General features: G+C 37.9%; 1 protein-coding gene across 2 annotated transcripts in view; it reads left to right on the top strand.

Moving 5' to 3' along the window:
• The window catches only part of LOC140132903 (cadherin-19-like), an 86,655-nt gene that overhangs the window by 23,418 nt on the left and 36,037 nt on the right, over positions 1 to 27,200 (top strand). For both annotated transcript variants that reach the window (XM_072152296.1, XM_072152297.1), the window contains 2 exons: positions 16,809 to 16,928; positions 24,958 to 25,122. In XM_072152296.1, coding sequence (XP_072008397.1) covers positions 16,809 to 16,928; positions 24,958 to 25,122 — 285 coding nt within the window. The remainder of the gene's footprint in view (positions 1 to 16,808; positions 16,929 to 24,957; positions 25,123 to 27,200) is intronic.

Raw genomic sequence — 27,200 nt, 5'->3', positions numbered from 1 at the left:
CACAAAGTCGTCATGTAGATTATATACTCCTGGCATTTACTGATTCACAGAGAAACGTGATTCATCACTCCACAGAGCACATTTTCACTGCTCTAGAGTCAAGGGCCAGGTTCTTTATACCAATCAGAAGTTTTTCGTTGTGCTCTTACATATGTCTACTTTGCCATGAAGCTAGGCTGCAGTGGTTCTGTCAGAACTCTCTGAATTAAATCTTTCTGCTTCTTGGTTTTTGCTGGAGCAAGGTTCTGCAGGTCAGTGTCACCACGTGTAATACTCTCAAAGTGGGTAATTGTGGGCAATTGTATGGAAACATCTGCAATGTGTTCTTCACACATATTGTTCTTCACATACTATTGTGAAGAACACTGTTCGGCACGCGTGTCTTCGGATAAGTTAGCAGATGTACGGAACATCTGCAATGTGTTCTTCACTGTGTTCTTTCAATGTGTTCTTCACTGCGTCTCTCTGCAGGGGAGGGGCTGAGGCACTGGACCAATTGGATTCTATATACCTGCTTTGTAAGTTCAAACCACATAAAGCAGAACCACAGCTCACCTCTTTCTTTTGTGGATGGATGATGGTGGAGGCACAGAGATAAATTCTGATGCAGGATTTGGATCATAGATAGCACGGATTAAAATAAGTCAAAACTCTAGCTTCTGCTAATTAGTTAAAACTTATAAAAATGTACTCAGTGTCATTAGAAATAAGCAAATTAATTATAACGTACAGTGCATGTGAAAATAGAAAGGTAGCCTCCCAGTTATAGCCCTCAGTTTAGTGTAAAACAGGTAAGTAGGCAGGGACAGAAGTTGTGGGAAGTGCACTTCTTCCCTGCCTTAACAGGTTTCTAAGAATTTAATAAAATCATAGCTTAATTGTGAAATATGAAGAGGAAATGAAATGTCACAAACTGACTCAATATTACAATCAAATTCAGTGAGTTTTACTGTTTCACAGATGTTTGCAGTCTATGTAGCAAATGGCTTGATACAGGGGCATGACAAGGAGAGGCTGGGCCCAATAGCAGACTTCAAAATATGCATATTACACACACATTTATATGCCTATATACATAAACATATAGGGGATATTTATCATATGCCGCAGCTAGTGCAATTTCGCAATGCGACACATCAAGTGGTGGTAGCCTCTGCATTGGCAGCAGTAAATGTGCTGGTGCAGGGAGAGTAACGCCGTGCACCGGTGCACTCCCTTCACGCCCCTTCACCCCCACTGCTGTGAAGGTGGCAGATTAGGGCAAATAATCGCAAGTGCTACAATAAGCTAGCATTTGCGCTAATTTCAGGGCCTCTACACCACTGACGTGGCACAGGGTCTCTAATAAATATGCCCCCTAGTTCTTCACTCATACACACATTTATTTATACAATCTTTCACACAAATACAGTATATATACAGCACATATACAGACACATACAGTGCCATATACATACTTACAGCACATATACACACATAAGGCATATACCTACTATACACCATATATACATACAGCATATACACATCACAGATACACACGCACACAAATACAGCATATATACATCACATATCTGTTATATACACATTATGCTGTGCAATGTGCCACATAAAATGTAAATAATGGTGCACATCCTCCATTCTTTAGTGTCATGTTGAATGACGAGGCTCCCTGACACTGTGGGCCCCATAGCGATAGCTATGGCTGCTATCACTGTAGTTACGCCCCGACTCGATCTCTTGCAGAACATCTGTGGCAATGGGACTAAATGAAACACTTAAATACAATGATAAGAGGTGTGTTACAATGGTTTTGATGGTTAAGATGTTTTTCATAATGCCTTTGTCTCTGACTATATAAAATTTCCCCCTGTTAGCCCAACAACTAAAAATGTGCTCAATATTGGTCTCCTATATTGCCCGATTGTTGTCCTATTAACAGTATTTCTTTCACAGATTTGTACCAAGGATCGTCCCTCTCATGGGCTTTATGCCTGTCAACATGTCTTACTCCACTAATCTACTGGTATGACATGTCCTTTCTAGAATTCCCTTTATGTGAAATGTTACCCATTTAATTATACAAAATCACTCCAATGTCACTCAAATATGACTCTTTGCAACACAATATCACATATGATGAGTCAAGCTTAGTGGTTGAAGGGGTAATGTCAGTCCAGAATCCCCTATCTTTTGTTCTATATCACCTAGAAACATGCTTTTTGAGTCATTTTAAAGATAATGATCACATCAAATTTATGAATTTGTTGGCTACAGAACCAGAGGTACAGGCAACTAAAGACGTAGTTGGAAATGCAAGCTGCAGATAAAGATCCAGTTCTCACCTTTTATTTAACTTCTGGTATGTCCCGGTATGTGGGTCACAAGCCATCAGCCTGATGTGGTCTGAAAGATGAGATTCTTATCTTTAATCTGACTCAAAACGCATGTTTCAATGTACTTTAGGACAAAGGATTGGGCTTCTGAAGTGACACAGCCTCTTCTTACACAAAACGTGACTCATCTCATGTAAAAATGCGATATCACATAAAACAGGGAATTCAAAAGAGATATTGCATAACCTACCTTTAGGGACTACTAGTTTAGTTGTGTAAAACCAGGTGGTACGTTTCCTTTAAAGAGGACCTGTCACAACCCAAAAGACCCCCACCAAATATGTCCCCCAAAATCCTCTCCCTTTCTAGCAGAGACATTTAAAAAAAAAATTAGGTTGGCAAAGTTAGTTTTAATCGATCCAATCTCTTACCTCCGACCTCGGATCCTCGGATCCTGTCCCCTGACAGGCGGTCTTGTTCATGAGGGGGCCGGCCGACACACCCCCTCCACGCCCCTGTCAGCAAGGACCTGAAATAATAGCCGTCAGCGGTGCATGTATTGCGCAATCTCTGCCGGCTTCCTGCTATGCAGCCTTTTTGACAGCGCTGGCTGAATATATATAACATTCGGCCAGCGCTGTAAATAAGCATAGCGCAGCCGCTGTCAGTGCGGCCGCATCACAGAGAGCCAGCAGCGATTGTGCAATACATGCACTGCTGATGGCTATTCTTACAGGTCCCTGCTGACACGGTCATGGAGGGGGGGTGTCGGCCGGCCCTTTCACGAATACGGCTGAGGGTCCAGCCCCTTATTTGGTAAGAGGTCGATTAAAACTAACCTTTCCTACGTAAATTAAAAAAAAAAAACGTCATTGCTAGAAAAGGACTGGGTAGACAGTATGGGGGACATATTTGGTGGGGGTCTTTGGGGGGGGGGGTGACAGGTCCTCTTTAAGTGAAGAATTTATTTAATGGATCCTAATTGCTTTATCTATTCATTTATAAACAGCAAGTCCTGTTCCCAGACTTTAGCTTAAAATGTTGAAGAATTATAAATTTCATGTTTTATTTATGATAAATTGTCTAAATAAGGACATAATATACTACATATTTGTAATTTTTAATTTAAAAAAAAATAATTTAAAAAGTCAAGTGAAAATAAGTCAGTGAAATGAACTGTATTTTTCCATGTTAAATTCATAGCTGCTCCAATATTTATGCAGAATATATAAATTCAATCTAATAAATTTAATGTCATTTATTTACTGTAAACATTATAAATTCAACAGTGATCAAGCCAAATGTGTCATTTGATACAACTCTAAAAAAATATTTGCAGTGAAGCTGTCTTGATAACCAAGTATTGATAATTAGTCCAATGATGCACCCTATATACAAATGAATGTGGGTGCACCCATTAAATAACATACGAAAGCAACTTAATATAGTGATTTAAATCGAAAAGAAAAAACAAAAAACAAACAGAATAAAACTATTACATTGAAACAGCAGGTTAATTCCTAGTCTTATGCTAACTAAATCAATTCTATTAGATAGCAAATGTAGCTGGGGTCAATCTTGATGAGTGCGGTCAACCCTTACCCCCCAAACAAAAACAAAATGAAGTTCAAAATCAACAATAAAAAGGAGAAGACTTTCCTACAGTGTTCTTCAAGGATTGATTCCCAGAGCAAGTCAGCACCTCAGAACTAAAGTCTCCTTCTCCTTAGTAGAACAGCTATTTAGGATAACATCCAATTGAGAAATAACGTGCCAATAGAACATACAGATCTAGCTGATGGTACTCTTGGGATCCCGACGGTCCAACGGTATGGGCATCATAATAATAATATTTTGAAAAAGGATAGTTATCAACCTAGTACTTGATTTTATTCCTCTAGAATCTTATTTGTGTAAAATTCATTATCCATTTTCTTTACTTCAGTGTTATCAATGGCGATCTGTAAATGCTGTACATTTAATACCATAAAATCCAATGCATGTCTGTTGTAAAAGGCAAACCACTTCTGTCGATATACCATATTGTTTTTCAGTTGCATAGGGCACAAGACGCACCTCAGTCATCATGGATTAAATGTACTTAAGTGTCTCATTTTGTTGTAATCAACCAAAATACTATTTTTAGGCAAACAAAGGCTTAAAACTTAATCCTGCAAATGTACACTTCATTAGGTACACCTTTCCAACTGCTCGTTAACACTTAATTTCTAATCAGCCAATCACATGGCGGCAACTCAGTGCATTTAGGCATGTAGACATGGTCAAGACAATCTCCTGCAGTTCAAACCGAGCATCAGTATGGGGAAGAAAGGTGATTTGAGGGCCTTTGAACGTGGCATGGTTGTTGGTGCCAGAAGGGCTGGTCTGAGTATTTCAGAAACTGCTGATCTACTGGGATTTTCACGCACAACCATCTCTAGGGTTTACAGAGAATGGTCCGAAAAAGAAAAAACATCCAGTGAGCGGCAGCTCTGTGGGCGCAATGCCTTGTTAATGCCAGAGGTCAGAGGAGAATGGGCAGACTGGTTCGAGCTGATAGAAAGGCAACAGTGACTCAAATCGCCACCCGTTACAACCAAGGTAGGCAGAAGAGCATCTCTGAACGCACAGTACGTCAAACTTTGAGGCAGATGGGCAACAGCAGCAGAAGACCACACCGGGTGCCACTCCTTTCAGCTAAGAACAGGAAACTGAGGCTACAATTTGCACAAGCTCATCGGACAGTAGAAGATTGGAAAAACGTTGCCTGGTCTGATGAGTCTCAATTTCTGCTGCGACATTCGGATGGTAGCGTTAGAATTTGGCGTCAACAACATGAAAGCATGGATCCATCCTGCCTTGTATCAACGGTTCAGGCTGGTGGTGGTGGTGTCATGGTGTGGGGAATATTTTCTTGGCACTCTTTGGGCCCCTTGGTACCAATTGAGCATTGTTGCAACGCCACAGCCTACCTGATTATTGTTGCTGACCATGTCCATCCCTTTATGACCACAATGTACCCAACATCTGATGGCTACTTTCAGCAGGATAATGCGCCATGTCATAAAGCTGGAATCATCTCAGACTGGTTTCTTGAACATGACAATGAGTTCACTGTACTCAAATGGCCTCCACAGTCACCAGATTTCAATCCAATAGAGCATCTTTGGGATGTGGTGGAACGGGAGATTCGCATCATGGATGTGCAGCCGACAAATCTGCGGCAACTGTGTGATGCCATTATGTCAATATGGACCAAAATCTCTGAGGAATGCTTGACCCGGTTTGTTTGACTTCGCTTGTTTGTCGGTATCTGTTGTTTGTTCCTCAGTATCGTTTATCTCCTTGTGTTACCCCACCTTCCTGTCTGTCTTGTGTCGGTTTCTGTTACCAGTGTGAACACTGACCTATATCTGTATTCCGGTTACCTGTCCGCTCCACCATCCAGCAGCTGCCAGACGAAGTAAGTTTTCCTCTCATCTTGAAGGGTCACTCAGGGACCATCATATATGTTCCTGATAGTGGGTTCGCCCTTACCAGGGCGGTTTATCTGCTTTAGGCAGGGCCTTAGCCCGCAGGGACATCACATGGTCAGTTTGCCACCACCTACCTAGTCTGACAGCTAGCGCCAAGCCTGGTTGTGGTTACGCGGTTGCAGGACAGGTACTGACACATAACTTTGGTTTTTATTCTCTATCCCCTGAAGCACACCAGATGTATAGTACACAGTTCATTCAAAGTATAAAGTGTATGACCTAAGAAGGCAGGTACTAGACCAGATTTCAGATGCTGATATGACATCTATCAAATATAAACTTTTGTAGAGAGAAGTCTTTCGGATATATAGATTACAGTCACTACAACCTCATCGGTTAAATGAGCAGCATAACTAAAATGTGTTTTTCTAAATATTTTATGGGTTAGGACCCATTGGGTTTAGTTTAGGTAAATTTTATGTAAATATTGTTATTTTGCGAATTTGTGTTTGCATCACTGGAACATGAACGTACTTATACTTACATGTCTAGTCATAAGGCATGCCCAACGGAGAAGTGGCCTCCAAAATGTTTCACAAAACGCTATTCCTTAGTAGATTGTCAACGCTGATGTTTTGCACAAAGACATGGAAGATAAGTACATAAATTATGAGACTGTTTTATCCTTAGTGATCCTGTAAATGTTTTTGCTAAATTGATTTAATAAATGAAGATGAAAAGTGGATACACAAGTGTATCGTCAGTGGTTAGATCTTTATACATATGGACTGATGAGGTGAAGAGATGACCTCTATATAACCATGACTGGTCGTTCTGCTGGTATAATGTTATAAGTCATTTATAAACTTTAAATGAACGGTATTTAATTTGTTCACACATGTGATATGAACTCTTTGAATCCCTGTATACATAAGCTACACTACAGCAGGATTTTTTGTGTCTGTAGTAGGGTCAAGCCATTTGAAGCGGCTCCTCCACACTTAGCCCTAGCAGCATAACAGAAGACTGCCACTTGCAGAAGACTTGCAGAGATGTATGTAAACTTTGAAGGAGGTCATAAAGCAATACAGCAGAGCGCGTATAAATGATAAGGCAATTAACTCCTTGTTGTGGATACAAGACTCTTGCTGTCATTCATTGTGAATGAAGTAAGCAAAGGCACCCAATTTATCATTTATCAGGCTGTAATCTGGTTTATGCACACATAGTTTTCATACTCCTGGCCAGCGCATAAGTGATTGTCTATATTTTTTTCTTTTTGTAGTGTATATTATTTAGCCTCCATTTGCTTGAAGGAGGAGTGAAGGCATCATGCACATACATACATTCCCATTTTCAATACTACCCAGTGAGCTCCTTGTGCAGTGTTGTATAAATTCCTGGAAAACCCAATGAAAATTATTTTTTTTATAATTCATTATGTTTTAAGGTATAATTTCTCATTTCCAATCAGCATTACTTTCTTTTTTTTCTTTAAAATCTCTGATTTAATTGGTATTCTGTACTTTCCTGTCAACTATTTAACAACTGTGTTAAATGTCTGGAAGGTGATTGGCAGTTTAAGAGTAACTGACAGTCAAAGCAAGTAAATAGTTGCTTTATGATGGCACAGGTTTTTAATTAGAGAAGCTTCAGACTAAGTAGCTTCAGACATTGTGAACAATGTCTCATAATGAACAGACTGGTTTAAGTGACAATTATGTACATAAGTATTTCTACTTATAGCTCATATTGCTATCTACATTTGTATTTTATATAATATACTAATAATAATAATTAAAAGTTAGTAGAGTGAAAAAAGTGTTTCTGGTTCTATGGTTTCATACAATAAATCCAAGTTGACTACCTAGCCTTTTAAAAAATTTTTGTCCATTGTTCGCAGTGTGAGTTTCATTGGAGCATGATGTCCTCTCAATCATGAATAGCCAGACTGTGCAATATATTTAAACAATTGCAGGTTCAGTTGCAGCTTGTGTAATGTCCTGTAGTTGGGTCATTAAGAACTGGTCTGGAATTCTTGCTACAGTGGACCCAGCAGGACTGATCACTTTACTGTGCTCTGTAACTTTCTAGGAAGCATAACCCAGCTTTCCATGCTTTTACCCCTAGCAACAATAGTATCACCTTGTGATACAAGTGGGTACATTGTGTACTATATATTTAATTATGCACATTCATGTATTTAAATTATATTTACATTATCTAAACCACCTGATGTTAATGCAGGCTGTCCTATTGGCTATCACCCTGAAACTTTCCAGAGGCTGACACATAGAGGGATATTTATCAGGGCCTCTGTGCCACATCGGCGGCCAAGAAGCTCTGAAATAATTGCAAATGTTAGCTTATTGCTAGCACTTGCCATTATTTACCCCAATCTGCCACCTTCATGTGAGTGGGGCGTGAAGAGGCGTGAAAGGGGGGGGGGGCGGCGTGGGGTATTACGGTTCCCACCCCTGCGCACTTGCTGCAGCCAGCGAATTTTCACAGTTAAAATTTGCCGGCTACGCTTATTTCTATGCCAGGCAGGGCTTGCCATGGACATAAACGCTGCACAGGACCCTGTTGGATACATCTAAAGGCTGAAGCCTCTTTATGTATCGGGCTGCACAAGAGCAGCTGCAGGACTCTCATACACCAGCACACAAGCACCGATCTATGATAAATATCCCCCATAGAGTCTATAAGGAAAGAGTCTGGGTCTTTGTGAGGACACATCTCTGCTAAACTGGCATGGCAGAGCTAAGATAGCCTCCCGGACTTTTCCCCAGCCTTGCAGATAAGTGCTTCAAGTGAATTAGGAAGGAAGGATAGTAAAAGAATTAAATAGAAGAGGAAGCGTTTTTTGCAGGGTCTGTCAAAGGGGGGCGTGGCCTCCTGAAAGGGGTGTGGGTTGTAGAAAGGGGCATGGCTTTATGACAGTTAGGCCATGTCCTTAAAAATTAAGGAAGGTGTACCAAATAGAGGTGCAATGTTTACATCTGCTAAAAGCAGGTCTTAAAAGAGGAACTCAACAGTCTTATATTGCGGCAGATTCATTATTACAATGAGGAATATGGTGCAGCATACACTAGTGTTGTCCAGCTCTGCACAATTGGAGGCTGCAACACTCTAATGAATTTCTGCTTCATTCTTCCAATTAATTGCCACTATTTATAGAGTTATTTACAGTTTTGTACTTACAAGCTTTTCACTATAGGAACCGGCAGCCCCCTCCTTTACCTGCTATATAATATATACAACTGAGCTGTTACAAAATCATTCCAGTTTCAGAAAAAGTAATTTCAATATTAAATCTTAAAGGGCATCTACCACCAGCATAATCATTGTAAACCAATTACTCTGGCATGCTGGTGTGTGCCTGCACTGGCAGGATCTGCTCTTCTTTTAGCTTCTTAGGACCTTGTTATTACAGACAAAAGGTTTTATAAGTTATAAGTTTATAAGTAAAACAAGGTCCTAAGAAGCTAAAAGAATAGCAGATCCTGCCAGAGCGCACACACCATATGTCAGTTTCCTTGGTTTACAATCCTTTATCCTGCCGGTAGATGTCCTTTAAGCAAACATGCTGCCATAAAAACTGCAGGCAGCATGTTATCCAGCAAGTGAAGTTGAGCTTTAAGTCAATGCATGATTTTCTGAAACATTTTGCCATTATTATTTCCATGGTACTGTATATTCAGGTAGGGGTTCATGTGCAAGAATTAATGCAAGTACAAAACTACATGTTTTGGAAAACTTGTTATTTATGTTCATATTTGGTCTTACTAGACATAGAAGCTCTAGTAAGTGCTATAATCAGTGACTGACAGCTATATCTGTATAGCTGTATTGGGGGGCTGTGAAACACTGATGGAGACACTGCCATGACTAAATGATACAGTAGCTTTAAAACTAGAAAGAGTAAAAATATATCAATAACTTATGAGTCACAAATGACAACTTATACTGGACCATTTCACATAGATGGTAGAAAGTATGATACTGATTTCACATTGGGGTCAAAGTACCTTAGATGAAATCTTAATTTTCTGGTACTGTGAATGTGGTAATCTTATATTGTATTTGTTATCCATGGTCTCCTTCTTTATAAAATCAACTTTTAAAATAATGATTATTAGCCTGAAGGGCTCCTGGTCGTAATAGCAGAGCCCCTCCATGCTGAGCTTTTTTCACCAATTTCACTGCATTTGGAATTTTTTTACAACTTTCAAGTACACGGGATGGAATATTTAATACCCTCACTATGAAGTGCAATTTCTTACCCAGAAAACAAGCCCTCACATACACTCACTGGCCACTTTATTAGGTACACCTGTCCAACTGCTCGTTAACACTTAATTTCTAATCAGCCAATCACATGGCGGCAACTCAGTGCATTTAGGCATGTAGACATGGTCAAGACAATCTCCTGCAGTTCAAACCGAGCATCAGTATGGGGAAGAAAGGTGATTTGAGTGCCTTTGAACGTGGCATGGTTGTTGGTGCCAGAAGGGCTGGTCTGAGTATTTCAGAAACTGCTGATCTACTGGGATTTTCACGCACATCCATCTCTAGGGTTTACAGAGAATGGTCCGAAAAAGAAAAAACATCCAGTTAGCGGCAGTTCTGCCTTGTTGATGCCAGAGGTCAGAGGAAAATGGGCAGACAGGTTCGAGCTGATAGAAAGGCAACAGTGACTCAAATCACTACCCATTACAACCAAGGTAGGCAGAAGAGCACCTCTGAACGCAAAGTACGTCGAACTTTGAGGCAGATGGGCTACAGCAGCAGAAGACCACACCGGGTGCCACTCCTTTCAGTTAAGAACAGGAAACTGAGGCTACAATTTGCACAAGCTCATCGAAATTGGACAGTAGAAGATTGGAAAAACGTTGCCTGGTCTGATGAGTCTCGATTTCTGCTGCGACATTCGGATGGTAGGGTCAGAATTTGCCGTCAACAACATGAAAGCATGGATCCATCCTGCCTTGTATCAACGGTTCAGGCTGGTGGTGGTGGTGTCATGGTGTGAGGATTATTTTCTTGGCACTCTTTGGGCCCCTTGGTACCAATTGAGCATCGTTGCAATGCCACAGCCTACCTGAGTATTGTTGCTGACCATGTCCATCCCTTTATGACCACAATGTACACCTGATGGCTACTTTCAGCTGGATAATGCGCCATGTCATAAAGCTAGAATCATCTCAGACTGGTTTCTTGAACATGACAATGAGTTCAGTGTACTCAAATGGCCTCCACAGTCACCAGATCTCAATCCAATAGAGCATCTTTGGGATGTGGTGGAATGGGAGATTCGCATCATGGATGTGTAGCCGACAAATCTGCGGCAACTGTGTGATGCCATCATGTCAATATGGACCAAAATCTCTGAGGAATGCTTCCAGCACCTTGTTGATTCTATGCCACGAAGAATTGAGTTCTGAAGGCAAAAGGGGGTCCAACCCGTTACTAGCATGGTGTATCTAATAAAGTGGCCAGTGAGTGTAGCTCTTTACATGGAAAAATAAAAAAGTTATAGACTTTTGAAGGTGGGGTGTGAAAAATAAAAATGCAAAAATGAAAAAGGTGTTAAGTGGTAAAGGTCTGGTTAGAAAGGATAAACCAAAATTTCTTGGATGGATGTTGCTATGTGTCTCAAGATTTTGGCCAACAACCTCCTTCCCTCATTCAGAGCACTGAAGATGTGCCACGGTTGGGTGCTCTAGGCAGTCTTGAGACCTGAACCTCATCAGAAATCTAGCAACAGGCACGGAACCTGAAAAATCTGGAGAATGGAGAGTTTGGAGGAGTGGAACAAATCCCCTGCTGCAGTGTGTGCAAATTTGGTCAAAAAATACAGGAAATATCTGACATCTGTAATTGCAAACAAAAGATTTATGTACCAAATATTATTTTTTAGTATTGTATCAAATACTTATGTCATACAATAAAATGCAACTTAAAAAAAAAATCTGCAATGTAATATTCTGGGTATATTTTCTGATATCTTTTCTGATATATTTCTCTCACATTTGAAGTTTACCTTCAATAAAAAAATTACAGACCTGTTCCTTTTATTAGGTAGGAAACTCAGCAGTGTATCAAATATTTATTTCCCCCACTGTACCTCCAGCCATTTTTGGATACACTTCAATGTATTAATATTATTAACAGCAAATGTCTTTTGTGACATGCTAGTTGAATGCATTTAGACATGTTTTGCTCTATGATTCATGTTCTGTTATACTGTAGTTGTGTGTTTACCTGCCTCTCAATAGGAGAATGTTTTTTTCCCTTTTCTTATGACATGTGTTGTCTATGATTGATCACCATTTGCATTCATAGGCAGATTAGATTGCATCTCCTGACTCTCTGTCAGACATAATGCTTTTGAAAAAAAGATTGAATAAACTACTGTTTATGTCAAGAGTCCCATGCCAAGTGCTATCTACTTCAACTGCACTGTACGCCTATGTGTTAGATTCTATAGCTATTATCTTTAGAGTATAATACTCCACTTAGGTGGAACACTCAGGTTCCATTTATTGAGCAATGACATTTGACCGACATTTGGCACTAGAGGTTACCCAATGCAGAACGCACAGTATGAGTATTTCCTCTGTGTTGTGCATTAGACCTTTTGTAGACGTATAATATAGCTGGCTTTAGTATATATTTTTTTTTTTTCAACATTTGCGTTCCAATTGTAGCTTATTATATATTCTACCTTCTATGTTCAATGCACCAAGCGAGAGGTAGAGGATGAAAAAAGATAAGGAAAAGAAAATTGAGAATAGATATAAATACTAAAAATTAAAAAATAAAATTTAATTAACGGTCTTTTCATAACTTGGCCAGGTATTCCACAAGTCATCAAAATTTTTTACCTTTATAATATCTTGTTCCCAGAGACATTTTTCCATTCTCCATGTAGAGTTAACTAAGGACATCACTTAATCTATGGTTGGGGTAGCTTCATCCTTCCATTTTTCAACGAGTACAACTCTAGCTTGCTATCAAAATTGAATTGAAATTGATTATTTTTTTTTGTTAAATCTCTTGACATAATTTTTAAAAGCACCAGTTCTGATGATAGTCCAAATGAATCTTTGACTACCAATTCTATGATCTTGGGAACACCCAACCAGTAACTACTTAACTTAGGCTATGACCAAAGTATATGGAGTAAGCTTGCTTTGTGGCCGCAATGTCTCCAACATAAATCATGGGAACAGGGAACATGTTTGAGAGACGTGCAGGAGGGTTATACCATCTAGTGTGTATCTTAAATAAGATCTCATTGTAGTTAGAACAAAATGTATTAATCACCCTGGTGGCGTTAGGCCAATCAACTAGGGAAAAGGATCTCCCCAGTCCCTGCTCCCATTTGATCATATAACCGAGTTTCCCCTTACTAGGGGAGTCCATGAACTCTGAATGAGCTATCAAGATTCCACCTTTAAATTTAACTTTTGATGTTAAAAACCTAAAACAATTGAAGGGTTTTATTATTTATTGTTTATACAAATAAACCTGGCCACAAACCTTAAAAAAGATTTAAATTTTGCATACGCCAAAAATTCTGATGCTGGGATATGGAACTTTTTCCTTATAAGTTTAAACGATGTCACCTAATGAGAAGACCCCATGTTTTTTCCAGATTCTTAAGTTAAGGTAAGTTTTGCATGTGTTTAAAAGGGACAATCTCATATCAGATGGTTTCAGTATTAGATGTTTTCTATTTCCCTGATGTATTATGCAAAATTTAACCCAAACATCAAGCTTTGTGGTATTAAGGAGTTGAGTTTGTCTCTTTTTAAGATCTAAATTAGTAAGTAAGTATAAGCAGATCTTTTAGTTGCTCATATACCGCAAGCTCCGTCTCTATCTGACCAGCATCTTTTGCATGCCTCCAAAATTCCCGCTGGTGGTATATAATTATGTTGGGAAGGCCTGCCCCACCCCAACATCTATTAACATATAATGTTTGTCTAGAGACTCTTGCAGGATTATTGTTCCACACAAATTGTTTTGAAATTTATAATAAGGGAATACAGCGAAAATAATAGGGTATCTTGGGCATTAGATTGCTTTTGATAGCACTTATTCTTTCCAACCATGAAAATGAATTTGGTAATTTTTTAAGGTGTCTATTAAATTAAGACTATTCATATTAATAATTGATTCCATTGTGTGGCCTAACATAATTCCCAAATATTTCAAACCACTTTGCCCCCAAGTGCATTTATTTTGTAATAAGATAAACTAGAATATCTTCCAATAGTTTGTCTTTGCTTCTAAAGATAATAGTGGGTCTAGACAGGTAATTATTGTATCATCGGCATATAAACCTATTGTATGTTCTGACTCCTTACTTTTAATCCTTACAGGGGGCAGCCCTGCCTAACCCTGTTCGTTATAGAAAACGTTTTTGAAATATGCCCCATCCCTGAGATGTGGGCTTTTGGATTTGAATATAGAGACATTATTAATCCCCAAAAATGGGAGAAAAACCAGACTGTATTAGGACAGCTTCCAGGAATCCCCAATGCACCTTATCAAATGCTTTATCAGCATCTATTGACAGGACTGCACATGGGGATCTCTTGAGTCCTGCCAGTTGCACTAAATTAATTATTCTACGTGTGGAATCCCTGGTTTGTTTTCTCAGCATGAAGCCTACTTGGTCCGAATTTATCGAAGTGTTTATAACTAAAGCGAATCTGGAGGCTAATATAAATGAAACAATTTTGAGATTGCTATTCAAGAGGGATATTGGTTTGAAGTTATCGGGCTGTAATGGATCTTTATTATCTTTATGTATAGTAACTAATTTTGCCTCCAACATTTTCTCAGGTATTTTCTTACGCACTAAATGTAATAGATAAGATAGATGAAGTGACAAGGTATCTTTCATCTCAATGTAGTACTCATTTGAAAAGTCGTCGGGGCCCGGGGATTTCCCTTTTTTTAACTTTTCAATGGTCGATTTAACTTCACCCAGTGTAACAGCTGCGTCCAGAACCATATTTTCATTACAATTTAATTCCGGGAGACCTAAGGTCTCCAGGTACACCCTCATAATCTCACTTGAGGGTCTGACTACTTCCCTAGCAGAAATTATAAATTTGAGTAGTAGTCGCTAATGCTATCTAATATATTTTTGTGGTTCGTATATTTCTTGGTCATTCAATGTAAATTTTTCAATTTTCCTTTCTACTTGTTCTTTCTTTAATATATGAGTTAGTAATTCTTTTGCCCTAGATCCTTCTTTATATTTTTTCATACCTAATTTAAACAGATTATTCACATAATCCTTCTCGAGTAAATGTTGGAGTCTCTGTCTTAGATCTAATAAGTGAATTTTAGTTAGGTTTGTAGGTAATTGTTTGTGTAGTTCTTCCAAAAATTTAATTTTACTTATCAAAACATCTCTCTCCTGGTTTTTTTGCCTTTTTATCCAGTAGTTTAACATTGATAGGAGACCCCCAGTGACAATTTTATGCGATGACCATAACATAGCCATTGACAATTGATTTGCCTGATTCTGCTTAAAGTGTTCCTATATAGCCATGTCTATTCTGTCCTTGGATCTTTTTAGGGTCCGATAATTTAGTCTCCAGTTAGCATTAGAGAATGGAGCCTTGTGTCTAGTTAGGGTCATTGTAATTGGGGCATGGTCAGAACATAAAGTTGGGAGAATTTTTGTACTTAAAATTCAGTTCAATAGCTCTTTTTTTACTGTGAAAAAAATCTATCCTAGAGTATGATTGAAGTCTAAGTATAATTTTTTTCGCTGTCATGTATCACCATAGATATGTATCACCATATCATGCAGATCTTAGTTAGCAAGTACTTTTTTAAGATCAGCATGATAGATAGTGTATCTATTGGAGGGGGTCTATCAAAGAGTCTGCCACCATATTAAAGTCCCCAGCTAATATAAGTTTGCCTTTAAAGGAGTCTTTTATTTTATTTAATACTTTTATTACAAACCTTTTCTGGCCAACATTTGCCATGGTGAATAATTCATTAATAATTTCACTCCAAAATAATTTATCTACCCTCTGTGTCACTTATTTAATTAATCAGTCTAAAATTGACTTGTTTTTATTTATGGCAATAAGAACTCCCCCCTTTTTTTTCATTTGCAGCATAAAATATTAGAGAGTCGGTAAATCTGTAATTATCCTTTTCTAACAAATGCGTTTCCTGTAAAAGTACTAAATCACAGTTATTTCTTTTAACTTATTTCCAGACAGTATGTCTTTTAACTGGTAGATTTAAACCACAAACATTCCAGCATATAAGAATATGTTGACTGTCCCTTCTAATTTTCGTTTATTTATGTTTTTATGTACCACCAACATGATCCAATTAGTAATAATTCCTACTCTGAAGAGCACAGTGGGATGACCTGGACATAAAAGTTTATTGACTTTATGAAAGATGTTATGCGGACAGAAAAGAAAAAAAGAAAAAGTAAAAAAATGAGAAAAAACACTTCTACATCTGTCTACCGCCCATAAGAGGACCAATCCATATCCAGGATCAGAAACTAAATGTCTGACACCTGGCCGGGAGAGAACGACAGAAACAATCTATTACCCTTTGTGCTGCCATTTAACCGACAGCTTTGTTGGAAATGATGGCAAGCATGGTTTAGTATAATTTTTGTTAAATCAATCAATCAATCTATCTATCTATCTATCTATCTATCTATCTATCTATCTATCTATCTATCTATCTATCTATCTATCTATCTATCTATCATAAACTATCCATTTAAAAGTAGTCTTGAACAGCACAGTGGAAACACAAATGTGGCAAGAAGATCCTATCGTTGGGCACCAAAAAATTGCAAACATAAAAAGTCAATTTTTTTGTTAATTGTTTTCAATTATGTATATCTTTCTCTTTCTCTTTCTCTCTAGCTATCTATTTAATTATTATATCAATTATTGTGGATCTAATAGCATCTATCTATTCAATATAGGCACATATGTCACTCAAGTAACCGCTACGGACAAAGATGATCCAACAAATGGAAATAATGCCAGGCTGGTTTACAGCATTCTACAAGGACAACCACAGTTTTCTATAGAGATAAAATCAGGTAAATTCTAAAATCATTTATAAAAATAACTTCCAAAAAATGGAAAGCAAGACAAGGGGATTTCTTTAGAAAGCAAGGGATGATGTTGCAAAACTATTTCCAAACAGTATTTGACAAAGAAGTTTGAAAAGTATATATAACAATGGTTAGACTAATATCATAATTCATATGCTGCTTGTTGCCTGTTGCATGTTGATGCGCCAAAACCCATGCCGTGCGCCATATATTCCTATGGAGAGGGTCGGGTATAATCGTCACTCTCCCCCTCCTCCTCTTCCCGGCACTGCCGTGTGCCTTCCGTGCTATGGAACGGATGGCAATGGCAGTGTGAATGTAGCCTAAGTCCGTGTTTAGGGACCAAAACCCACAATGTTCTTCACGGAAACAAACTTTCCGGGTTCAGAGCTTTCAAATGTGCAGTGCCGGGTAGTAGCAGTGTGGACTGTTGTGCTCTTCAGACATCTTCTATCTGGCTCCAGTCCTTAGGAATCAGCCAAAACCACACATATTATAATATGCCTTTTGTATACAATATTTATTGTGGTGCAACAGTTATGATGATTAGGGGGGAAGGTAGCTGAGTGTCACACTCCTAACAATATAATATAAGTCATTTAATGTAAGATTCTGCAGTATAATAAACCCATGGGGTTTCTAGAAAACCTTGAGGAATTGATACAAAAATTATATTGGCAAGTGATTTAAGTTTTTAGTCAACAAAAAATATTAACTATTTGCTCAAAGTGGACAACCCTTTTTACATGATGTTTTGTACTATGTATGGCTGCCAAGAGGTTAAAGACTGCTGTGCACTTGCCCAAATAAGGATCATTACGTGTGGTATCTTCTTACCTGGCATTTATTTAGACCAATTCTGATAATAGCCACACTTTTTATACATAAAAAAATTCCCTGATACATCTTCCAAAAGCAGACAGCTGTCAAAAAACAGATATCACAACTGATATATAACCTCATACTGAACAAATATAGAGCGATAGTGTTATGCTTAAACCATTAATATTAGCATAGTAAGAAAGGTCTATCAGACTAGCAACAAAACAAGACTTTTGAACATCTAATTCTGCATAAGAATTTTGTGACAGCATCAGAGATTGAAAACAGCAGGATAAAACCAGAATATTTCTAACATGTAACGACAGACAGTATCTCTGTTTCTTTCAATGATATCTGAAGTTAAACACAGCTGGTACTGGATATAAAAGTTTAGCTTATGTATTGCTGCACTAATGACTCGCTCATATACATTCTGAGTTGCATATTATACCTTTAGATATCATTTATTCTGTTTGAATCTTAAAATCTGTTTCCGCATTTCCCTGGTATAATGTTAAGCGATGGAATGAACCATTTACCATCTGAGAGAATGGCTCAAACGAGGGCAATACTTAAAGCAGCCTTGACCTACATATTGTAAATGGATATGTAATCACTGTTTTCATATAACTTTACTCAACTTTATCCATTTTTGGATATAAAATGTATCACCCAATGTCAATTCACGGTTACTAATATAAGTTATGTAAGATAAACTACTTCTCATTCATATTTTGCTACATTACATTGCACCTTAACTCTTACAACAAAAGATTTTAAATTCGAAGCACTGTAAAAGTTATTTGGAAGCAAATAGACATATCCCTTTCCTACCCAAGTTTTTTTTCATTTTTGCCTTTTCATAACTTTTTTATTTTTTCACTTACAGAGCTGTATAGAAGAACTGATATAAGAATCCATTTGCCACCATTCAAAATAACGTACATTATTTATATATCACATTTTTATATTTATATGTAAAATAAGGTTTGATTACATTTTAGACATGAAAAAAGATATTAAAAATCTATTTACATTGGCACAGTATAAAAAGTGTGTATCATAATAAACTTTATTTATGGTTTACCCTGTCCCATCCCTTCTTTCTTCACTTGCAGAAAACAAAATCCAAATATTTCCACTAATTCCATAGACTTCTTAGAGCTGCCCTGTTTGAGTGTTCTAAACCTTTAAAACTTTTTTAACTGTTACAGCTAAATTGCTCCATTGTATCTAAGAGGGAGGTTCCTTACTAGCCCTTTTTCTTGCATTACATACATATGCAAGATGCATATCTTTAATAAGGAGCCACCTACATTAGAATCCCCCACCAGTCTAAAATGGAGAGCTGCATTGATGGGTGAAGTTGAAAAATAATTTTAGTTCAAAAGGGTTTTTATCGGCAAGTAAAAAAAAACATACTAGAGAAAGTATATAGCAAATACAATTGCAAATCACATTTGCAAAAGAGAAAGCAAATCTGTGAGACCTAAACATACGGCATATCATAGCCAAATAATTATATCTTACAAATGCACCATGGATCTGCCATAAGCAAACAGTATTCATAAGCTAGTCATCAAAAACAGCCAGTCATGGGGAGGAAAGAAGGTGGTAAGGGATAACTGGCTGTGAACAGAGAAACACCATGGAGGGTGAAGCAAACAAAGCCAGTCAAATCAGGGGCTATTGGCATAATGAATCCAGGGGTCCCAAGTGGCATTAAATAGGGTCATATCGTCATTAGTAATGGTAGATAAAATCTAACCATTATCCAAGACAATTTAGCTTTGAAGGAATCAAAGCTGACATGCCGTGATTTCCAGTATCGAGCTATCTTAATTTTAGCAACCAAAAAGATATACACAACCAGTATTTTAATATATTAATTAATGTGCATAGAAAGAAAAATTATGTAATAAAGCTTGTTCTGGTACCGTCATGTGTCATGGAAAAAATAAACTGATGCACCCTAATCGAAAATCTTTAGTATAATCCCACCAAAAATATATAAACAAGCCTTTCACAGAACAAACTCTAAAACAGTTAGGGGAAGTATGTGGATACATTTTGTATAGGTGCTGGGGTACCAGATTCTTAAATCTTGCTTTAACCAAGGAAACATTAATAGAAACCTTGGCGATGTGAGTAAAACCAAGACCATACTTTTTATTTGAATACTTTACCAATATCTGATTCCCAGGTTGACTTCTTAGATAAGTTTGGGGCTGCAACATGAATTGGGATACTGGGAGCAATCAATGAATGAGACCTACATATCCTATCCTAGAGGGCCAAAGAATGTGAGAGGGCTGGAGACAATATTGTAGGTCGCACTTTAGCAAGTTGCCACAAAATCAAACTGAGAGCCAGTTCTGGGCAATACCCACCCACATGGGGGCCAAAAAAACCCACATGAAAGGGGACTAAAATGGAAAAAAAATCATTTATGAAATCTTTGTATCACCAAATTTGGATACCTATAAATTTTAAACATCCATGCTGTTGTTTTTATTCATAAAATATTAGGAAATATATTATGTTTTGTCCATTTTTCTTTTTATATCTCTATAAAATGGCACTTAACTGATGACATTCTGTTATAGTGTTCACTACATGGAATAACTTATTTTCAGTTATTTTTAGATCTGCCATATTACACAATGTGTTAATTTTTTATGTGTTCTACTTAATGGGAAGGATGTGAAATGTTTATATTTTTTCTATCTTATTATATTTTAAACTTTAAATCCCTATATGGTGTAGTACAATAAACTGCAATTTTTATTAGTGGTAGCTTGAACACTCACAGTTGCCTAGGTATAGCACAAAACATCACTCCTTACTCCAAAATATTCTATTTTGATTATGAGAGTCCTCAAATCCAGTAAAGACACGGTGTGTTCATGATGAATCACACAGTGAGTCAAAAGAAATTTTTTATGGAAACACATTCTAAAACATAAATGGCTAGGTTGTTTTTATTTGAGGGAAGCTCTAAGAATGAGAGGAAGGTCTGTGATGTGGAAGCTAGCGTTGTCATTTGTGCTTCCATGAGTATATCAAAATTGTCATTGAATTGTCCTGGAAATCTGAAACATGACTTAACATTCAGAAGGGTATAATCTATATGACAATTTTTGGTGTATATTAATGTAGTTTGCTCTGGCAAAAAGAACAGATAACAGAAACCCATTTAATGTAGAGAGTAATTTACTTGGTGTCCATATTTTTGCTATATGATAGACCTCAGAGTCTTTGAGAGGAAACTGATCACTCCACAATGTGTTCTTGTCACTATCAGTTCCAAAATGGTGGAGCCCATCCATCATACACTATGATAATTGTCGCCTATGTCTTAAACTTCCCAACTGCTATAAAACTCAAAATTATGGTGTCTGAAGTGATGCTCCCTCCAGGTCCCAGAAGTGATTTTCAACAGTTCATATCGTGTTAAGGCATTTGGATATGACTTTAGTAGCATTTTTTTATTTACGGTAAGTAAATAGGTTAGTTTAAACATATATCCTACCTGAGGAAGCTTCTAGTTTAGTGGTGTAAAAGCTGGTCACAGACTTCCTTTAACAATATCATACATGTACAGAAGCTTTATGGTGACAACCCTAGGAACGGGATTAGGTGTCCTAACTTACCAGGGGGTCTCTTATACCTAAAATGCAATAATATTATTAGAGAACCACCCCCCTTCCCTTTCAGAAACAAAATAAATTATTCCAATATATTAGCAGCCAGTAACATTCTGAAGGCTCGAGGTCATGGTGATCATCTCTCCTGCGAGTTACATCATAACTCTTCTCACCTGATTTTTATTGGACTTAAAGGGTTATTTTTCATTGGTAAAAAGGGGAGTTTCACATAAAAGAGGGAAAGAACATTTCATTCCCTACCTGCGGGTGTTGGTATTTTAATGGGATAAAAGCTGGTAACAGATTATCTGGACATATCCTTGTCTGCAAGAAGTACATGTTTTTTTGGCTCTCTGGCCAAATTGCTGACTTTAAATTAAAATATGGCCATGTTTGCTCAAGGACTTTAAATACAGATCATAATAAAACAAAAGATATCAGAGAATATTTTCAGAATGAATTGTAGCAAAATTCTTGTTTTGCTTCATTAACATACTCTGCACCACTTTACATGTGACATAAAGAAACTTACTATTCATTACAATATTTATTAGTGAAGATACACTAAGTATATCATAGAATAACAAAACAAATATATTTAGCATATCTAAGTTATGCAAATAACTATTATGTATGGCCAATTACTCTGATAGGTTTAACATACTGTTCTAGTAATACATGATAGAGAAAAACCATAAAGAATAATCAGCTCTTCCCCTGTCAGTGATTTTCTTCATTTTCAATGACATGCATTGCAAAGGGAAATGCTCAAGAGTATTCTGATTATATAATACAGCAGTGAATTGTACAGCATTTGTTATTTCTTGGGTATAATGCTACAATAGATTATAGCATCATGAAAAATTCATGATAGTGCAGTTTGATATCTATCTTCTACCAGCACTGTAACATATTTGATTTATTTTAATGTGAGAGAAGTTTTAATTGGCAAAGTTGTAAGCAGCTCAATGATTGGTAGAATAAGAACGTATTAATAATTAATGTATTTTCTTAGGAAAGATACAATATAATATGACAAATGTTAAATTGCAATTACTATAAAGAGAACCTGCCATTGAAATTAACCAACCCAAAATAAATACTTATTTAAAAACTATGAATAAAAAGCATCGCCCTTATCCCTAAATGACTCCTTTCCTTGTCTGCAAAGTCACAAAAATCAGTTTGAAAATGTATATGTAACTCACCTGAACTGAGTCTAATGAAACTAAGGGAGTCCAATGAGGCCCTGCATATTCAGTGGTTACTGCACTGCCCTGCCTCCTTGTTCCTGATTGAAATGTCTCCGTGCTGGGGTCTTCTGTTTTATGGAACATTGATAGGGAGCTCTGTTATATCATTAGCCACGTAAAGTCATGTGGACAGGGTGATGTAATCTAAGGTCTTGTTACATCTGCAACATCTACTCCATGGGGGAGATTTATCATTAGTCTCTTAGAGCAGGACTGTTCTAGTTGTCCATGGCAATGAGAGCACAGCTTTTATTTTCCCACAGCTGTCTATAAAATTAAACCGAGCTCTCATTGTATTAGATACATACATATGGTATATGTTGCAGATGTAACAGAACCTTAGATGTCATGGTCCCATGAATTGCTGAATACTTTGAAGAGGCATGGGATGTGGGAAGAATTAGATGGGAGGGACTGGCCGAGCAGGACATACTTATTGTAATAGTAGATCCTTAGAAACCTCTCCTAGACCAAAATTAAAAAAAACTTTAGAGAGTTTTAGCTCTAGTCTTTTTTTAGGTCAATTTCAATTAACCTTTTGACTTCCACCAAAAATGCAAGTCTTCCTGTTCTTGTGGTTCAAGGAAGAAAACAAGGCAAAAAGGTGTAAAAATGTTAGATAGGAAGGAAATGTTCTTAAGATGAGTCCTTCCAATAAATAGATTTTTACTGTGCAGCAGAAGAAAGAAGAGATCCCAAACACCTGTGCAAAAGTATTCCAAATCCAACTACAATCCCCAAGTCTAGAATGTACCTACTCATAGCAGTGGGTCTCATTACGCTGAAATGTTCAAGCAATGCCACTGGAATAAAAATCATTGAGTAAATGGCAATCTTGGGAACCCGTGGAAGACTCCTAACTGTCCCAGTAATGGAATACCTTTTGTGACCCTCCCACAGAAGGACTGTTCAGTTCCTTTCACTGAAAGTCACATCTTACCATGATCGGAGGAGGTGAGAAATTCAGTGAAAATCTGTGCATCTGTGAATGTGAAAGAGACTCTGGCTATATGCATTGTATCTGATATAGACGTATGGCTGGGATACAGGTATTGTTCATATATACAACAAAAAGAATCTGACATTTCCATCTCATAGTATAGCATACAAAAAGATCAAAATAATAATCTGTGGAACATTATGAAGGAAAGGTGTGTCTAAGTGCTGCTAATATCACTTTCACAACAATTTGGCAACATTTGGCCAGAAAGTCTCCTGGTAAATGTTCATTTGCTTACAATTGATCTTCTGATGTGCTTGAAGTACCATAATTATAGTGATTCATTAGACCCTATTTAGAGTATTCAGATTTCAAAGACAGCTCTCCAAAGAAAATGACTAAGTAATAAATGATTGTGAAATCAATAAAAGCTGTGTCCTTTTGTTGCTTTTTAAGGATAAATTAATTTGGAGTGAAAGGCTAAAGAACATGTTCCACATTAAGCTTAAAACAGTCTCAAAAACAGACTGTTCTAAATGCTAATCTATAAAGTTTGCATCAATTGCAAACCTAACCCTAGACGAGTTTTCAGGTTAAAATGCCCTGTCTGACCATAATTCTGTATATTGTAATAGTGGATTACATTGGTTCTGACTTGAATGAGATTGTACGGTGAAACAAAAGTGATAATAAGATGTACTACATAGTAAAAACACTAACGGGGAGGAGGCATCTTCACTGATGTTTGGCTGGGTAGCACGTTTTCCTAGCTAAGTATTCGAGCATAAATAGATATTGGAGACACATGGGCTAGTCCAAAATAAATTGGTGTAGATATTATATTTAGGTCTCATTTACGTGCATGTATGCTTGGCTGGCTTTAGCCAGGCGAGTATATGACAGCACGCTGGAAAGGAGGAGGAGTGAGCACTATTTACCCCTCCCCTCTCCATAGGAAATAGCGCTGCTTGGCTGTACGTATGGGTGAGGCTAGAGCATGCTCTAACTTTTCCCCAGTGTAGGGTCCGGTGTGGCACCGTTTTGACGCCGAGTCACCATAGCCGTCTATGGAGACGTGATATACATCCCCACAAGGGCTGTGTGAATGCAGCCAAAGACAGTAAATGGTGTAGAAAATCATGCAATAGACTGGCCTGCTTGTTCCTCAGACCTGAATCCAATCGAGTACTTCTGGGACAACATGTCTCGTTCCATCCACCAGCGCAGCACAGACTGTCTAGTTAGGTTAGCAGTACTTGAATTTGAGGTTATTATTATCAGTATAATTAATATGTATCCAATATAATTGTAAATTACATATTTTTTCTTAATAAATGTGTCTTTTTTATTAGGGATAATTCGAGTTGCTTCACAAATTGACAGAGAAACTAAAGATCAATATCAAGTCATAGTTCAAGCCAAAGACATGATCGGAGATGTGGGTGCTTTGTCAGCAACGACCACTGTAGTAATTCATGTACTGGATGTAAATGACAATGCACCAAAGTTTCAACAAAGTAAGGACAATTTTTAATATATTTTATTTATTGCTATGAAATTTAAAACTTTAAATTTTCATCTGAAAAAAATATTCAGTAGAGATTAAAATATGCCATTGTTACTTATTTTAAGCTCACATTATTTTTTTTCTAGGTTTCAATTAAAGTTAAAATAAATGCTGCAGTTTAAAGCAACATACACTAGCTTTATGCCTAAATAATATATGCTGAAAATAGAATCAAGGATCCAGCGCATGGAGTTGAGAGCTCAGAAGGTTCATGTCACGGTTAATAAGGAAGCATAGAGAAGCAAGAACTAGAGAAACTGGGAAGGGAAAACTGTCCCTTAGGCTACATTCACATGAATGTGTGCCTGCTGTACTGAAGCATGGCTGGCACACGGCAGCGCCCGGGAGAGGAGGAGGGGGTGAGAGCTGCTCACCCCCACCCAGCTCCATAGCACACTGCGCTGGGAAAAAATAGTAAATGCCCTATCTTTCTCCCGGCTACAGGGTGGTACGGTGCTGCACATATGAGGCAACGTACAGCCCCCTTACGGCGCCCTGCGCCCATTGCCGTCTCTGGGGGAGATTTATTCATCCCCCATATGGTCATCTGAATGTAGCCTTACTCTAAGGGTGCATTCACATGGCGGTATGCCTGCTCTGCGCTGGAGAGGAGGAAGAGGTGACCCCTTCCCCCTCCATAGGAAACAGTGTTGCATGGCTGCACACTTGGGAAAAAATAGAGCATGCTCTACCTTTTCCCGGTGTACAGCGCGGAACACATGTGTGGCACCGTACTGCCGCCAGGCCGCCACTGCCATTTCCATCTTTGGGGACGTATATGCGGCGGCATATACATCCCCCCCAGACGGCCGTGTAAATGCACTCTTAGCTATTCCCTGCCTGTGGGTTATGGTCAGCTTACCCAGGTTAGTTCCGGACCTGACGACTTCTCTCTCTGAACGCAAAGACCTTTCCAGATAGTAAGGAAGAGATCTAAAGGATTCCAGGGTCTGATGTACAAAATTTAGGCAAGAAAAACTTGGCAAACTAGCAATCCCAGCATGCACACAAATATAAAACTGAGGCTGAGTACAGGAAAGAGGGCAATAAGGAGGATAGGAATACTGGGTAACAGTATAGAGCAGGTCTACAAAACATTCACTATTAAATAAACACAGACAAAAGGGAATAGACAGGAATGTGGTAAGAGAACAGAGGAGAACAGACAAACCCCACAGAATCTCCCACCACAGTCAAAAAAACCAAGCTACTATAAAGTATAGATGTAGAAAGCAGAACAGAGCCAGGGATAAGCTGCAAATACACAATACCTAGCCAATACTAAATGGAGCCCAGACAAATCTGATAGGATAATTAGGAAAATTAACACAGCTGAGAGCTAAAAGCAGCAGCAGGTAACAATCAGGCCACATAGCACATTGGTAGAGAACTGACTAGTAAGGCCAAAGGACACTGGATCAAATCCTGACAGTTCATTTCTTGATTGTACTAATTCCAATTGGATCCAGCAACCCGGAGATCATTACCTACGAGTCATTATGCTATAGGGCTTATTAAACCCCCTCATTGATGTCTCATGTTCTCTATATCATTAATCTGGAGCAGGATGTGATTAGACCGACATGTCATATATGAATTGTGCAGGTGATATTTTTAGACAAACCATTCAAGCATTCACTTCTGTGTGTTGGATCTTTGTTTCTATGTCCTACATGGGATTGGGACTATATCCGTGCACCGGTAACCAACAGGTGTGCTGGAAGATTCCCTAAGAAATTTAAATAATATATGCTGTTATCATTACTTATCCTTTTGACTAGTCAAAAGGATATTTGCATCACAAGCTAGGTACTTTCTCAAAGTATCATAATCTCATGTTGAGACAAAATGTGTGGCCAACCAGTGTGGGGATGTAGAGTCTGAATTTTAGCCTTTTAAGTTGTCATAACGTTGTTAATTGGTTTGAAGAGAAATTGCATTCTGTAACAGATACCGTATATATATATATCCATATCCTGTTGGCTAGGCAAAAATTGTGGGTCCTAACTTGAGCCAAATAAGTTAAAT

This window comes from Engystomops pustulosus, chromosome 5 (genome assembly GCF_040894005.1).
Source record: "Engystomops pustulosus chromosome 5, aEngPut4.maternal, whole genome shotgun sequence".
NCBI lineage: Eukaryota > Metazoa > Chordata > Amphibia > Anura > Leptodactylidae > Engystomops > Engystomops pustulosus.
Note: the sequence above shows the minus strand (reverse complement) of the source record. Positions and strands in the feature narration are given on the sequence as shown.